This window comes from Babylonia areolata, chromosome 21 (genome assembly GCF_041734735.1).
Source record: "Babylonia areolata isolate BAREFJ2019XMU chromosome 21, ASM4173473v1, whole genome shotgun sequence".
NCBI classification, from domain to species: domain Eukaryota; kingdom Metazoa; phylum Mollusca; class Gastropoda; order Neogastropoda; family Buccinidae; genus Babylonia; species Babylonia areolata.
Window position 1 is genome coordinate 24,335,275 of NC_134896.1, and position 17,500 is coordinate 24,352,774.

A 17,500-nucleotide genomic window follows, 5' to 3' on the forward strand; every position below is an offset into this window, starting at 1 on the left:
GCTCGTGCAGGCATGTGTGTGTGTTACTGTTTGTGAGTGCGTGTGTGTAAATAGATAGATAGATACTTACATACATACAGAATACATTTATGTTTGTCAAGGCTGAAGGGGTTTGGAGGGCCGGGTGGGGTGTTTGCTTGTGCGCGCGCGCGCGCGTGTGTGTGTATGTGACCTTTTCGTTAGGGGCCTCAAATCTTAGTGTGTCCTGCTTCACAACTTCTAGACTTACGATGTATAGTTGAAGAGGACAGTGTTACTGTTCTACCCTGTGTAAAGCAGCATGGAAACTGCGTAGAATTAACTGTTCACACTCGCTCCCAAAGAGATGTAAATCTTGAAACAGTGTGTTTTTCATATGTTCTTTTTACATTTTTGATTGTAAAAACACCACAAAAAATGGTTCTGCGCTGTTCTGCACATATTACGATCAAATATGAATTCACGCCGAACTGCAAAGGGTTTACTTTGGAGGAAAATACAGGGTCTGGACCTGAAGGGTGAAAACGTTAGGTGCAGTAACTCCAATGAGACTGTCAGGATATCTAAGGTCAGAAAATAAAAGCGGTAACAGAGCAACCCCAGAGGGATGCAGTGGTGGACAATGAATGAAATCATACACTGTGCTTGATTAATTCTTTCATTCCTGCAACACGGTTTCTGGCTCACGGAAGTCTTACCCTTCATTCCTGGAGCCCACAAAACCGTGCAGCAGAGAATTCTCCCTTTCCTTCCTACGGCACAGAAAATCGGCTCTCGCGGTAAGCGCTTTGAACTTCGCGCGAGTCGTGTCATCAGCGCGTGTCATCTATCCTTGACCGTGTCACTTAGCAGGGCAGTGTTTATGAGTGGAATGGATGCCAGACACCCCACTCCCCTTCCCTTGGCCGTAAGAAGGCGGTCGCCACTACATTCTTGATGATGTGCTGTGTAGACACACGCATACGGAAAATGGAATGTGTAGAAAATTCGGATTCTCGCCAGTTTTCTGACGATGAGTTTTACAACGCTTTATCTGATGATGATTTCGATCTGTTACAACTGAATGAAGATGGGAGAGCACAATTAGCTGCTGCTACAGAAGCACATGTAGTGGGTGATGAAAAGTTCAATACATCCAAGTGTGAAAATTATGGTGTATATTTGCTTCAAGCCATATATCGTGCACGGGTCATCTTTGTGTGACAATTTATGACGCGTTGAATGTGACACGGGCATGTGTATGTATAGAGAAAGTATCGTTTGTGAATAGTTTATAAGTTCCCGAACTGTGTTATATCATTCTGACTCTGGTTCACTGACTGCTCGTGTTGTGAAAGGCATGCAGTCTCTTTGAGAGAAACTGCAAACCATTCACGTGGTAGCAGTGGCAGTTGTGACAGGTTTTCATGGGTATGACCAGCAGAATGGCACTGAGATACACGCGAGGCACTACTTGGTGAGTACCTGCATGATGTGCATACTCTGCAAGCACAACACTGTCCTGCATGCGGTATGTACTTTCATGCATTGTGTTTGACCCCAAACACAGCTGTTTTACCCCTGAATGTCACCAGAGATGTCACCTTATAGGTCACACACAACTTCTTGCATCAATTCTGTACAGAAGGACATTACGAAGGAATGCATGATCACATGTATGACTGAAAACTGTAGAACAAGACATAGGCAGGAAAGAGTCATGGGGGTGCCGCAGAGAACTGTTCACCACATTCCTCCAGGTCTGTCGGTTCTGTGTCAAAGCTGGGTCTCCGCAAGTGGTTTTCCTGTCAATTCTGCAATGTTGTCAGTCCATCGTTTTTCATGTTTCCCGTCCGTTTCCAGCGTAGCTTCAAAGCGCCTTGCGAAACACAGAAGATAACCCTCTCTTCCACCTCCCCCTACTTCCTCTCTACCCCCCAGGCCCCTAGCCCCGAGCTCTACATCCATCCCTTGTTTCCCACACATGTTCACATATTGAACAGACATGCGGAATATTTTCTAGTCAAGGAAGACAGTGAAAAATGAACAAACTGGTGTTTTCAAATCGCACCTTGAACAAGTTTGGTGTGCCAGTCTTTCTACAATTAGTTTACTTTCACAATGACCACAACTGCAGAAAACAAACGAACTAAAAGATCCAGTACCAATCTCTTGAGTCTTTCAAAAGTGGTTTGTCAAGACTTTCTGGTCATAAAAGCATCAAACGTGGCTACATCATTTATTGGTGGTGTTATGTCATGAAGATGTGGCTGGTTGAACGTTGATTTAAAAAAAAAAACCCAACTTTTTCTTTTATAATCATTATTAATTGTCTATCCTGTTAAATTAATTAAATATTCATCTGTTTCGATTAAGTGATTTTTCTTGAACTGTTCTTTTTATTTCAAAATGTCACCGTTTATTCCGTCCTTCATCTATCCCGTTTCCCATTTAACTCCGCCGCCTCCTCCCTGTTAATGCATATGTAATTCAATTAATAACAATGGAAAGTGAAAATCAATGATTTACCTTGATTTCATCTTCTTCGTCTTCGTTCGTAGGCTACAGCTCCCACGTGCACTCGTTTGTACACGAGTGGGATTTTACGTGTATGACCGTTTTTACCACGCCATGTAATGTCAACATGATATGCTACAATGTATGTGCGACAGGACAATGAGCAAAAATCCCTGCTCCTCCTTCTCCTCCGACATGACTGGCTGTTTCTGGCATCATCCTCCAGCGCAAGGTAGTGTCAGGGGAAAGCCTTCCCACTCTGCTTGGAGTGCTGTGGCAACGTTATCATGCGTCACTGGAACGTTCGTCATGTTGTTTTTGCATCGTCTTCTTCTTCGTTCGTGGGCTGCAATTCCCACGTTCACTCGTATGTACACGAGTGGGCTTTTCACGTGTATGACCGTTTCTACTGTGCCATGTAGGCAGCCATACTCTGTTTTCGGGGGTGTGCATGCTGGGTATGTTCTTGTTTCCATAACCCACCAAACTCTGACATGGATTACAGGATCTTTAACTTGCGTATTTGATCTTCAGCGTGCTTTTACACACAAAGGGGGTTCAGGAACCAGCAGGTCTGGACTGGTAGATCGGAAAAATCGCCACCCTTTACGCACCAGGTGCCGTTATCGAGATTCGAACCCGAGACCCTGAGATTGAAAGTCCAACGCTTTAACCACTCAGCTATTGCGCCTGTCATCCAGGCATCGATCTGTGACATCTAAGTAACAGCTCAACAGTTCTCTTCTTGTGACAGAATCTGGTCCTAGCCTTTTCCGTTCATTCGTTTCTTCTGATACAAAAGGGGGAAAGTTTGGACCAGTTTCTGACACGTTGAGACAGGGACGTATTGAGCTGGTCCATTATATCATTATTCGACAGATTAGACATCTGTCTATTTCTTCAGTTATCAATGGTAAAAATCCGCGAGACCAACGCGCGAGCATTCTCGAGGCTGAAAACACATGGAATACATCTTCAGATTATAAAAAAAAGCAAACAAACGTCCACAACAGTGACAACCAGACAGTTCGTGAACAGCAGCAGCATGGGCTTTGTTCGCTTTTATATCTGACCAGAATGACCATAGAAAATTCTAAAAGCATAACAATGATACTCGGGTAAGTTTCAGTCGTGAGTTTCAGTTTCACTTTGTCAAGGCTTCACAACGTGGCGGTAGTCCAGTGTGGCAATATCCCGAAAATGATCGGAATGATTCATGAGACTTCTGACTGCAGAACAGACAAACCAGACCAATCACCGTGTCGGTATCGGGTGTCCCCCAAAAAGTGAGCCGCTTTTTGACAAGTATTTTCTCAGTGATAGAGAAACCGAATTCACTGAAAACTTTCACACAGTAACCTTAGGGCATCATCAACAAGTCTGCAAAATATCTAAACGTTCGGACACCAATTATGCGAGTATTGTCAATTCCAAACAGCATGTCAAAAAATCAAATATAAGAACTGTGCAATATGATCTTCATCATATGAGTTCACGCCAGTGTGTATCAGATGTATCATGCCTTACGATATAATATTTCTAAATAAAAGGAATGTGTTGATACATATGATGTTCCATACGTTTTTATGAAAGCCGTCATATGGTCTGGCTGGTATTGTTGTTGTTGGTGGGGTTTTTTGTTTGTTTGTTTGTTTTTGTTTTTGTTTGGGTTTTTTTGGGGGGTGGGGGGTGGGGAGTGTTTCCTTACACAGAATGTTATGTTCTCTCTTGAATAGCATCACCATGACATTTCCGATCTATACACCACATCAATAGAATATCAAATTGCGACATTCAGTAGATGCATCACACGCACCATACGATGATATTCTGCAAGGGTATTTCTGACATACAGCAAACAAACAAACAGACAAAACATAAACGTAGAACAACATAAAAATAACATCACGCCCACTTCAACTCTTCAAATTCAGTCCACCGTGACAGTCAGGACTCATGTTTCAGTTTCATTTCAACAAACAAACAAACAAAATATTATCGAAGAATAACACAAATAACATGACACTTTAACTCTTCAAATTCAGTCCAGCGTGACAGTCGGGTTTCATATTTTCAGTTTTTACCTCTTCTTTCCAGGTACGGTCCAGTGTTCAGCGCCCTCATCAACAGCAACATGGTCAGCCTGTTCAGTCTCACCTGGATCTCCCAGTTCATGTCGGCCATCATCGCCACCGAGCGATGTCTCTGCGTCCTCTGGCCCCTCAAGGTGACGATGATGATGATGATGACGATAATGATGATGATGATGATTTATACAGCGCTTATGTCCCTTGATTTGTCAGGTCAGGGGCTTAGCCCTTGCTAATGGTACCATGTAACCCAGTACTACATGGGGAAGGGGAGATAAAAGGATCCCTAAATAAAGCCTGCCTTGCCTAGTATCTAGTAGGAAACTGCACCTACTTGGACATCCAACACTAGCAGTCGAAAACAACAGAAGAAAAGAACCAGGAGTCATGCCCTGACTCTGGGTGCCTGGAATGTTCGCACCCTCTTAGACAGAGACGACAAACCAGAAAGGCACACAGCGCTCATTGCTAGAATGCTTGATCGATACCAGGTGGAAATAGCAGCCCTGAGCGAAACCAGGTTTGCCGGTGAAACCCAGCTGGAGGAAGCTGGAGGAGGCTACACCTTCTGCTGCATTTGGAAGGCAGATGGCACCCCAAGAACCTCAGGCATGGGCTTTGCCATACGAACCAAACTTGCACGACAGCTTGACAGCCTTCCACGTGGGATAAACGATAGGCTGATGACCCTGCGTCTGAAGCGTCTGAAGGATTGCTTCTCCACAGTCATCAGCTGCTATGTCCCGACGATGACCAACCCTGATGACATAAAAGAAGATTTCTTCGAGGAGCTCACCCACACCATTTCAGCGGTAGACAGAAAGGACAGGCTGAGCATCCTTGGAGATTTCAATGCCCGCGTCGGCGTGAACTTCTTCTTGTGGCCAAAAGTCCTAGGACAGCATGGCACTGGCATGTGCAACTCCAACGGACTGCTTTTGCTCTTGCTCTGCACGCAGCATGGACTGACCATCTCCAAAACCCTCTTCCAACAAGCAGACAAGTACAAGAACACATGGATGCACCCTCGCTCCAAGCAATGGCACATGCTGGACTATGTGATTGTCCGGCAGAAGGACAGAGGTGACGTTTCCATTACACGCTGCATGAGAGGAGCAGTCTGTTGGTTGGACCATCGCCTGGTATGCAACAAGATGAGCATCAGACTCACATGCAAGCTCCAACCAGCCAGGCAGAAACTCCCTAGACATCCACCGCCTCCCTATCACCAAGGACGTGCAGCAGCAGCAAATCCAAGCAGCTCTCCAAGAACTTCCTGCATCGCCTGATGTAGAAGAGGTATGGAGCAAATTTAGAGATGCTGTGTACACAGCAGCAGCTGACACACTCGGCTTTGTACTGAGGAGCCACAAAGACTGGTTTGACGAGAACAACTCAGGAATCTCCAAGCTCCTAACACACTGCATATACGGCATCAGGATCACATTTCCGATAAAGACTGCCGGAGGAAGAACCAGTTCTTGCAAACCAAGCAATTCGTACAGAAGAGGTTGAGTGAGATGAATAACACCTGGTGGGAGAGAAAGTCCAAAGAGCTTCAGTCCGCTGCTGATGCTCACGACATGAAGACCTTCCATGATGGTCTCCAAGCTGTCTATTGGCCAAGAGTCACAGTATCAACCCCTGTCCGAGCCTTGGACTAGACCACCCTCCTGACAGATAAGAAAATCATCTTTGCCCGCTGGGCAGAGCACTTCAACACCCTCCTCAACAGGGACTTGACCGTATCTGACAAGGGAATTGTAGCCCTCCCACAGCTACCAGTCAATGACTCGCTTGCTGCCCCTCCCACCAAGGCCGAGACCTGGATGGCTCTGAAGCTGACAATGTCAGGAAAAGCATCAGGAGCGGATGGAATCCAGGCTGACATCTACAAGTATGGAGGCGAGGTGCTGACAGACAAGCTGACTGCCCTGTTTCACTCTATCTGGGAGAGAGGGGAGGAACCCAGGATTTCACGGATGCTTCAATTGTCCACATTTACAAACGGAACGGAGACAAAACATCCTGCAATAACTACCGTGGAATCTCCTCTGCATCACTGGCAAGATCTTTGCCCACATCATACTGAACAGACTGGTTGACCATGTCTCCAACACAGTAATCCCTGAAGCACAGTGCGGCTTCCGCTCATGCAGGGGAACATGTGACATGGTGTTTGCCTTACGCCAGATGCAAGAGGAGTGCCGTGAGCAGAACAAGGAGCTCCACATGGTCTTTGTAGACCTGACTAAGGCCTTCGACATGGTAGAAGTTCGGATGCCCAGAGAGCCTAATCCAGCTGATTTCATCATTCCATGATGGCATGCAGGTGAGAGTACAGGAAAATACTGACATGTCGGATCCGTACCCTGTGGTAAATGGAGTGAGGCAGGGCTGCGTCCTGGCACCCACACTGTTCTCCATTCTCTTCTCTGCCATGCTAATTGATGCCTTCCAAGACTGTGACCGGGGCATCTACATTCAGTTTCGCACAGATGGCGAACTTTTCAACTTGTGGCGACTCCACGCCACGTCCAGGGTGTTTGAGGCATTGTTCAGAGAGTTCCTCTTCGCTGATGAGTGCGTGCTTGCTGCACACACACATGAGGACATTCTGTTCATTATGGACAGGTTCTCAACCTTCTGCAGGCGCTTTGGACTCACCATCAGCCTCAGCAAGACCAACTCCATGTACCAACCAGCTAGCTCACAGAACGCCAGTGCCTCCCGCCCACCTGCAATCAAGATTGATGACAGAGAGATCAAGTCAGGTTTTACTACCCTTTGCAGCAATGAAGGCCTTGATGCAGAAGTGACGTTGCACATCGCCAAGGCCAGCTCCGCCTTTGGCAGACTCAACAACAGGCTGTGGAACAACAAAGGCATCAAGCTCAGCACCAAAATCAAAACTGACAGAGCTGTTGTGCTGAACACCTTGTTGTACTGCTGTGAAATATGGACGACGTATCACCGTCACATTCAACAACTTGAGCAGTTTCACCAGAGATGCCTACAAAAGATCCTTGGCATAAAGTGGCAAGACAGGGTCTCCAACCTCCAGGTCCGAAAGAGGAGCGGCCTGCCCAGCATCGAAAGCCTCCTGATCCAGTGCCAGCTACGCTGGCCAGGACACGTTGTCTGCATGACAGATAGTAGGATCCCGAAGATGCTATTGCATGGCCAGCTGGAGGAAGTATCAGTATCAGTATCTCAAGGAGGCGTCACTGCGTTCGGACAAATCCATACAAGCTACACCACATCTGCCAAGCAGATGCCTGACCAGCAGCCAAACCCAACGTAACAACAACGGCATCAAGCTCAGCACCAAAATCAAAACCTACAGAGCTGTTGTGGCTGACCACCTTGTTGTACTGCTGTGAAACATGGACGACGTATTGCCGTCACATTCAACAACTTAAGCAGTTTCAGGAAGGCCACCGCGAACTTGGAATACCCTGCAAGTGCTTCAAGGACACCTTGAAGACAAACCTTAAAGCATGTGACATAGACATCGCTTCCTGGGAAACTGATGCCCTTGACCGTTCTCGCTGGAGGATGCTGTGCTCTAGTGGCATAAAGACGTTTGAAAACAAGAGCAGTAGGCCTCCTTCAGTCATGGCTGACCATGGATAGAGTATATCCGACCTAATGTCTAATTGGGCTGTCTGCTTGGACCAAGCAGCGTCGCCTGTGACTGTAGAGACCGATGCGAGAGAGACAGTCTCTGTCGCAGCAGTCACATGTGTAAGCTGATGCTGGTCTGTTGGCTGCCATCCCTTTTCTGCGAGCTCAGTTTTCTGCTGCAGCAGCTGACAGTTTGTTCTCACCAATCCATAGCTGATTATTGAGAGTGCTTCTCCAGCTGTTGCGGTCATCTGCAAGGTCCTCCCAGGATTCAGTGTTGATCTCAAGCGCCTTCATGTCACGTTTGCAAACGTCTTTGTATCTCAGCTGTGGGTGGCAAATGCTTCTCTGCCCCATGGCGAGCTCTCCATAAAGGATGTCTTTTGGGATGCGACCATCTTTCATGCAGCGAACGTAGCCCAGCCAGCACAGCCGACGCTGTCTCAGCATGGTATACATGGTCGGGAGGCCAGCGCGAGTCAGGACTTTGGTGTTTGTCACCGTGTCTTGCCAGGAGATGCCGAGTACGCGTCGTAGGCTTCTCAGGTGGAAGGTATTGAGCATTTTCTCCTGACGAGCATGTGTGGTTCACACCTCACTGCCATACAGCAAGGTGCTGAGGACGCAGGCATTGTATACAGCCATCTTTGCCTTCGAGGTCAGCTTGGGATTTGTCCACACTCTTTGTGTGAGGCGGGCTAGTGTTGTGGCTGCCTTCCCGATCCTCTTGTCGATCCCTGTGTCAGTGGAGAGGTTGTCAGTGATGGTGGACCCAAGGTAAATGAATTGATGGATGGCTTCAAGCTTGTAGTCATCAATGGTGATGGCTGGTGGAGATAGTGTGTCTGGCCTAGGACGTTTGTTTTTTGAGACTGATGGTCAGAACGAAATCTTTGCAGGCCTGGGAGAAGCGGTCCATTAGTGATCTGGTCCGCAGATCCCTTTTTGCGCAGTGCTGAACGCATGCCTCAGGAGAAGAGCAAAGGAAATTCCAAATAGGGTGGGGGCGAGGACCCAGCCTTGTTTGACACCACTGCGTACGTTGAAGGGCCTGTTGAGGTTACCATTAAACTGCACTGTACCTTTCATGTTGGAGTGAAAGACTCAATCAGGCTGTGCAGTTTGGGGGGTGGGGGGTGGGGCAGCTGATGTTTCGAAGGTCAGTGGAAAACGCCGTCTCTGCTGACTAGGTCAAAGGCCTTGGTGAGGTCAATGAATGCGACATACAGAGGCATCCTCTGCTCCCTGCACTTCTCCTGGATTTGTTGAAGGGAGAAGATCATGTCTACCGTGGATCTCTCTGTTCGGAAACCGCACTGTGATTCCGGATAAACGCGTTCGGCCAGTTTCTGCAGGCAGATTAGAAGGACCTGAGTGTAGACTTTGCCTACAATGCTGAGAAGTGAGATGCCTCTGTAGTTGTTGCAGTCGCTCCTTTCACCCTTGTTTTTGTACAGGGTGATGATCTTGGCGTCCGTCATGTCCTGCAGTACAGCTCCCTCATTCCAGCACTGACAGAGGACTGTGTGCAGAGGATGCAGAAGAGTAGTCTTGCAGTGTTTAATGAGGTCTGGGGGAATCCCGTCGCTGCCAGGCACCTTGCCTGATGTCAGGCTGTTAATGGCCTTGCTGAGTTCGTCCTCAGTTGGCTCTGCGTCAAGTTCTTCTATGACCGCATGCACTTGATAGCATCGAGGGCTGAGTTGGACACCATGTTTTCTGTAGAGTAGAGGTCGGAGTAGTGTTCCGCCCATCTCTCCATTTGCTGACTGGGATCGTTGATTACTTCCCCAGTGGAGGATTTGAGGGGGGCAGTTTTGCTCTGTGTTTGGTCCCAGTGTCTTCCTGATGCCATCATACATCCCTCGGATGTTGCCTCTTTCAGCAGCATTCTGTATCTCTTCACTGAACTCTGTCCAGTACTCATTTGCACATCGCCTGGCGGGCGTTAAGCTGAAGCTTACTCCTGGCGGCCCTGAGGATTTGCAGGTTCTTCTCACTGGGTGACCGTTTGTACTCGGTGAGTGCAGCGCGCTTGGCCTCAATAATGGGAGTCATCACTGATGATTTGGCCTCAAACCAGTTGTGGGACTTCGCGGATTTCTTCCCAAAGGTGGCCATAGCAATGCGGTGCATGGTGTCTCGTAGCGTTTCCCATCTTTCTGTGGCAGAGTCTCTGGGCTGCAATGCATCAAATTCTCTCTCAAAGGCCTCTGCGAACTGTTCTACAAGGTCTGGCTGAGACATCATGTTGACGTCAGTGCGAGAGTTCCCTTGTTTCTTTGAGCAGTGGAACATCTTTGGTTGCAGTCTGATCTTGCATCATACCAGAGAGTGGTCCGTGTCGCAGTCTGCGCTGCGGAAAGAGCGAGTGTGGAGAAGGTTTTTGATGGCAGCTCGTCTTACTAGGATCAGATCCAGTTGGTGCCAATGTTTTGAGCGCAGGTGCCTCCAGGAGACTTTGTGTTGGGGCTTGATCTTGAAGGAGTTGGCGATGCACAATTCATGGCAGGCACAAAACTCAAGTTGTCGCTGTCCGTTCTCATTCATTTTCCACACTCCAAAGGAACCGAGACAGGAGGGCCACGAATTGTTGTCTGCACCCACTCTGGCATTGAAGTCGCCCAGGAGAACAAGTTGTTCTGTCCTGGGGATGTTCCTTATGGTTGATGCGAGATTTTCGTAGAACTCATCCTTCGCGTTTGGAGAGACGGACAGAGTTGGGGCATATGCGCTGACGAGAGTGACATAGCCTTCGGAGGTGTTGAGGTGGAGAGTCAGGAGTCGTTCTGAACCGCCGCTGCCTGGTTCGATCATGTTCAGCAAGCTGTTCCTGACTGCAGAAGCCTACTCCATACTCTCTTGGGGCATCAGAGCTCTTTCCTTGCCAGAAGAAGGTGTAGTCCCTCTCCTTTAGTGTTCCTGAGTCAGCCAGCCGTGTTTCCTGCAGAGTAGCAATGTCCACAATTAGTCTCTTTATCTCGCTGTTTATGACGGCCGTCTTTATGGCGTCACTGATGTCATGCAGATCTTGGGAGAGCCGAGGCATCATTGTCCGGACATTTCCAACAAGCCAGTTTCATTGTTGACACGTTTCTTGAAGTTTTCTTTTTGATTGGTGTGGAAATTAACGACCTGCTTGTCGGATATTCTCCTAATCTTCATACACCCATAGAAGAAGGCAGGTCGTGGCGGGACAGCACCTAATTGGCTGGGGGGTGCCCAGCTTGGGTGGGCGGTAGCTGTCCAGTGGGACGCGAAGGTCCCTCCCACCGTGAAAAGCAACCTCTGGCGTCGGCTCTACGCCAGTTGAGCGCTAACTTATAACCGGTAACTGTTGCTTCACGTGTTGTTCCGACGCTAGTGCTAGTAGCGAAGCTGGAGTGTCCTCTCCAGGTTGTAGGTGCAAGGTGTTTGTGGATGAATGGACGGATATAAGCCTGGGTAATGTAATATGGAAGACAGGCTGTTGCCCATGCAGCTTGTCCCCCCTCTCCACCTCGCTGACAGATCCAAAGGAACAGCAAGGCTGTTTTGGTGCCAACGCGGCCGCAGGAGCTGCCAGAAAGTGACAATGTTTGCCATCCAACCGCCTTAGGGGCCCTGCACCGGATTTTCTGACTGGGTTTACTCCTTAGCTAGGTGGCCGCAGGTAGCTCTCCAGAGCTGGCGCCCTTTGATGGGCAATTTATTTCCACCAGGGTGTCTAGCCACCCTCCTCACCATCCTCCTGAGAGGACTGGTGAGGGTGCTGGTTTAGTCGCCAGCAATTCGACCCTGTGACAGGTAGTACTGGGATCCAGGTTACCAGTAGCAGATATATCTATCTGACCTGACTCATGAAAACAAGAGAACGCTGGCCATTAAGGAGAAGCGTGAACGAAGGAAGGAGGGCTCAACTTCTGGAGACGTTTTCCATTGCAACACCTGTGGGAAGTGCTGCGCATGCAGAATCGGCCTCTTCTCCCATATGAGGACACACACCGACAGATAAGCCTGCCTGCCTACTCATCCGTCGGTCCGACTGGAGACTCCTCCTCCTCCTCGGAGTCATTTGCTCAATAATAATAATAACTGGACATTTACCAGTGCTTTCCTCATTGCACAATGCACATTACAATCCACAGAGACACACTTACGAAACACACTCAGTCCTCAACTCACAATCATGCGCAATAAACATATATATGCGCATACAAATTCGTACGTACAATACAAACATACATACATACATACTCCGTTTACAGGGCTGTGCATGCTGGGTTTGTTATTGTTTCTATAACTGACATGGCTTACAAGATCTTTAACGTGCGTGTTTAATCTTCTGCGTGCATATGCACACGGAGGGGGTTCAGGCACTAGCAGGTCTGCACATAATATGTTATCCAGGGAGTTCGAAAAAATCTCCATCCAGGGAGGGATCGAACTCAGGAAACTCGGACGAGAATCCAGCACTCTAACCATCTGACCACCGCAGCCGTTAGTAAGGACGATGATGACGATGACGATGATGATGATGATGGTGTTGTGTCCTTGGGGAAAGGCACTTTACTCCGATTTCCTTACTCACTCAGGTATGGATAGGTACCTGGTATCGATTGGGGAAGGTTAAACTGGCGGAATGAGGGGGATGGGCCCCGCCTGGCTTCCTATGCCGATCCCTGGACACAGTAGATACATGAATTCACTGCCTCGATGGCCGTAAAAGGCTATTGGACCTTTTACCTTGACCTTTCTAGCCTTGAATTCTGTAAGTAAGCAGTGATTGTGACGAGGTTGTACCGAGCTGCCGCGATACATACGCAGCCTACACTTTCACGGAACGAGTTCTAGTTCCAGTTACTCAAGGAGGCGTCACAGCATTTGGACAAATCCATAATACGCTACACCACATCTGCAAGGCAGATGCCTGACCAGCAGCATAACCCAATGCGCTTAATTAGGCCTTGAGTGCATGCATAGTTATACATTTGTTTACTTATCAGACTGAATTTCTGCTACAGAATTTATCCTGAGAACAACATTCTCGTTGCCATGGGTTCTTTTTCAGTGTGCTAAGTGCGTGCTGCACACGGGACCTCGGTTTATCGCCTCATCCGATGACGCTCAGTTTTATTTTCCAGTCAAACGTGGGAGAAAGGGCGAGAGCGGGATTCGAACTCAGACTCTCACGGACTCTCTGTATTGGCAGATGAGCATCTTAACCTTTCTGTCACCTTTCACTGAACGAGTCATATCGATCAGTTTCAGACTATTCTACGTACGAAAACCATGGCTATCTTCATTCTCTGCACGTGTGTCACCATCATCACTCTCTATTCTGTCTTCGTCGCCACCAAGTACCGCATTGACTGTGCCTTCGATCCCAGCAGCAATCAAACTATAAAGGTGGGTATGGAATGTACAGGTTGGGAAAGAGGGCTGCGAGGGAGGAAGGGTGGGGTGGGGTGGCGGGATGTGGGTGTGAAATAGTGAGAAAAGTACAGAAAGTTTTGTTGTTGTTTTTTGTTGTTTTTTTCTTCCAAAAGTTACATAAAAACAGATATTCCAGAAGGGAGGGCGCTGATTCTAGATATTCCATTATGATACCCGTCCACCACCTCTCCCACCTCCAGCCCCCTATCTAACTGTGGTCGGGGAGGGGGTTGCGGGGGGACGTTCAGCTACAAAGTGGAAGGAGGCGGGGGTCGATCATGTTTAAAGTTAAGATTCCCGTCCCCCCTTTCACTGGTAGCTAATGTCAACTAGTTAAAGGAGGGGGTCATTGTGTGTGTGTCTGTGTGTGCCAGTGTCTGTGTCTGTGTATCTGTGTGTGTCTGTGTGTGTGTTTTACCCCAATGAACTGTATGCAGGTGTGGACCGGCAGTCAGTTCTACTACCAGAACCAAGCAGTGTGGGACTTCATGGACTCCGTGGTCTTTGGCGTCATCATCCCTGGTGGCGTCACCATCGTCGTCATCGTCTCCACGCTGCTCACCGCCGTCAAGCTCCGCCAGATGGCACAATGGAGGGCGGAGTCTTCCTCATCCGGGTCTCTCTCCGCGCGCGAGATCGCTCTGACCAGGATGTTGATCAACACTTCAGTCCTCTTTCTCGTCTGCATTTCTCCCATTTCGGTGTTTCGCGCAGTGCTGCTTTTCGTTCCCGAGTTGGCTTCCGGGGGGATCTACCACAACACGCACTTCGCCGTGCTGTGGTTTTCCGAGTTCACCTCTTACGTGAATTCTTCTTGCAACATTTTCATCTATCTGGTGATGGGCTCTAAATACCGCGAAACTTTAAAGGCTTTGCTTTCGTTTGGGAAAGCTTCAGTGGCAAACACTAAAGCTGTAAGGAAATATGTTAACCCGGCCACTACTGAAATTTCCACCACAAGTCACAACTAGCACGAGTGTTTCATTATAAGCAGGTTTACCAACCAATTATAGAAAACATTGGATTACTAGAATATTAAGATACTTATTCCCTTAATTCGCAGTGTGCAAGTAAATGATAATTTATAATTGAGAAAGAATATTGCAAGTTTATGTAGACCTGCACACATTGATACATGGACTGCAGACAGAGGAGGAAAACAATGGATGGAGCACAACATTGTGGGACTGTGACATTACTATCTGCTACAATCAGTTTGAAATAAATACATGTAGGTAATATTGTAATAAAAGAGAGTATCCAACTCGTATATGAGATTCGAAGAGTTGGTCCTTTTAATTCACATATGATATGTGTCTGAACTGTTGAATACTATGTTGTCACGTTTTATCCCGAGTTTGGTTGTTGTTGTTGTTTATTTGTTTCTTTTTTTATGTTTACATGCGCTCGCTTGTGAATTGGTCCTTTAATTCACATATTTCTAAATTGTTGAATAATATTTTGTAAAATTTTATCACGATTGTTTTGATTTGTTTGTTTGTTTTTTGTATCAGTGTACATGTCCTCGATTTCCCAATTCCTTGCTCGGCTTGGCTGGTGAGCTGGTATACATTAACTCTTTCATCCCTGCAGCACAGTTTTCCAGTTTACAGGATTTTTACCCTTCATTCCTGGAGGCCGGAAAACGGTGTAGCAGAGAATTCCCCTTGACATGTTAGTTGGCGTCATGTCCTTTGTTTTTGCGGTGATGACAATGGCAATGATCATGATGGTGAATTGACAAGGATGATGATGATGGGGAATGTGCCTTGAAGTTTGTAGACTGGTTTACATTTTAAAGCAGAATGCGACATTTAAGACGCTATCAGAATAGGTCATGGATCCAAGGTGGAATCATCCTTTTACCTGTGTGATTGCTGGTCCAACAGGAAGTGGAAAAACTGTTTGGGTCACCCAGTTTATAAATCGTATCAATGAACTAATGACACCAACTCCCGGTCAGATTGTGTGGTGGTATGGAGAATGGCAGTCTGGATATAATCTTTTGAAAGGAGTAACTTTTGTTGAAGGGAAACCCAAAATAGAGGAATGGGGTGATCAGAAACGACGTTTGGTGGTGATTGATGACCACATAAGAATTACCAAATTGTCCGGGACACCCCTAAAACAATCTTCTTTTTTTTAAACCCAAACTCAACCTGCATGATTTTCACCACGTCAAAACCACAAACTCTACGTAAAAGACGGGTTGCAACAGATCTGTACTTAATGACGTTTTAAGACAGAGGTGATGCATCTGCAGTGTAATTTTGTTTCAGTCTATAATTATTAGTACTATCCTGCCACATCATGGAGTAGTTGTCATTCTCCTTCCTTTGTCATCATCGACAGAATTTCGGTTTTCGAATTGCCAGTACTAATCGAAACCCCGAATGAATGCTATTCCCAAACATTTTCTTTCCGGGTCAGAACAAAACAATCGCAGCGTTTCACTTGAAATGTCTTTTGTCCCCTGTCTTATGACGTCACGGGAGGCCGGGAAGTCGACTTCCGGATCAGTTTCAGTGGCTGACAACGTGGTGAGACAGTGCAAGGGGAGACCTCTTTTCCTAGCTTTCTGTGCAGGATAGTAAGCAAAACAATAGCGGGAGTTGGGGCCTCCAGGTATGGTGACAATTAAGTGTATTGACGATCGTCCACTCCGAAACCTAACCGGAAATGATCTGACCGTATCATGTGGATTTTGCTGATGGTTCGTTGGTCTGGGTTGTGTTTGTCAAGGTTGCTTTCTTTTCCTTCTTATTCTTGCTGTTCTTTAAAACGTTGGACTCCGATTTTTTACTGGCTTTTTTGTGGCGGGTGGATATATATATATATATATATATATATATATATATATATGTGTGTGTGTGTGTGTGTGTGTGTGTGTGTGTGTGTGTGTGAAGTGATGGCCTAGAGGTAACGCGTCCGCATAGGAAGCAAGAGAACCTGAGCGCATTGGCTCGAATCACGGCTCAGCCGCCGATATTTTCTCCCCCTCCACTAGACCTTGAGCGGTGATTTGGACGCTAGTCATTCGGTTGAGACGATAAACCGAGGTCCCGTGTGCAGCATGCACTTAGCGCACGTAAAAGAACCCACGGCAACAAAAGGGTTGTTCGTGGCAAAATTCTGTAGAAAAATCCACTTCGATAGGAAAAACAAATAAAACTGCACGCAGGAAAAAATACCAAAAAATGGCTGGCGCTGTAGTGTAGCGACGCGCTCTCCTCTGGGAGAGCAGCCCGAATTTCACACAGAGAAATCTGTTGTGATAAAAAAAGAAATACAAATACCAAAATACAAATATATACCTTTTCGGTGGGGGGAAACGCTGTTGTTGTTCTTGTGTTGTTTGTTGCCTGCACGTATGTGTGTCTGTGTCTGTGTGTGTGTTCGTTCTTTTGCTTAACGTCTATCCACAATTGTAATTTTAGACGAAAATCCATAACCTTCCCCCACCCCAACCATGCCTTGAATCATCAATACTTTCCCTGTTCTTCTCTCCTTAATTAGCACAAAAAAAAAAAAAAAAAAAAATCGAACTAACTATTCAATCATTAAAATTACAACAAAGAGCCAACGGGGCTCCTAATTGAACAATGAACTATTTCAAACACAAGTTAATTGTCATATGAAACGTTTCCAATGAAAGCAGGTGGAACTGCAGATTTTGTCAATGAAAGAGGTAGATATCTTTTTAATTAACTGTTCATTTATGATATGCATGGGAGCAATTTCATTACCACAAATGCAAGTTAGTTTACAAGTATATTTGTGCATGTGTGTGTGCGTGCGCGTGCGTATGTGTGTGTATGTCTTTGTGTATTGTGTGTATGTGTGTATGTGATGTGTTGTGAATTAAGAAATTTGATTCCGTCAAAAAATGATAA

The 17,500-nt window shown here is 46.8% G+C and overlaps 1 protein-coding gene across 1 annotated transcript; it reads left to right on the top strand.

Moving 5' to 3' along the window:
* The first annotated feature begins 4,584 nt into the window (after nucleotides 1-4,584).
* Nucleotides 4,585-14,858, top strand: LOC143295698 (uncharacterized). The gene is made up of 3 exons (XM_076607318.1): nucleotides 4,585-4,702; nucleotides 13,437-13,580; nucleotides 14,045-14,858. Exons 1-3 carry the CDS (start codon nucleotides 4,610-4,612, stop codon nucleotides 14,576-14,578), a joined length of 771 nt encoding a protein of 256 aa, XP_076463433.1. The 5' UTR covers nucleotides 4,585-4,609; the 3' UTR covers nucleotides 14,579-14,858.
* Nucleotides 14,859-17,500: the final 2,642 nt, after the last annotated feature.

Coding starts and splice junctions, on each gene's coding strand:
- LOC143295698 (XM_076607318.1), top strand. CDS start 4,610: ATGGTCAGCCTGTTCAGTCTCACCTGGATCTCCCAGTTCATGTCGGCC. Junction 4,703..13,436: donor GCGTCCTCTGGCCCCTCAAG/GTGACGATGATG, acceptor CATATCGATCAG/TTTCAGACTATTCTACGTAC. Junction 13,581..14,044: donor GCAGCAATCAAACTATAAAG/GTGGGTATGGAA, acceptor AACTGTATGCAG/GTGTGGACCGGCAGTCAGTT.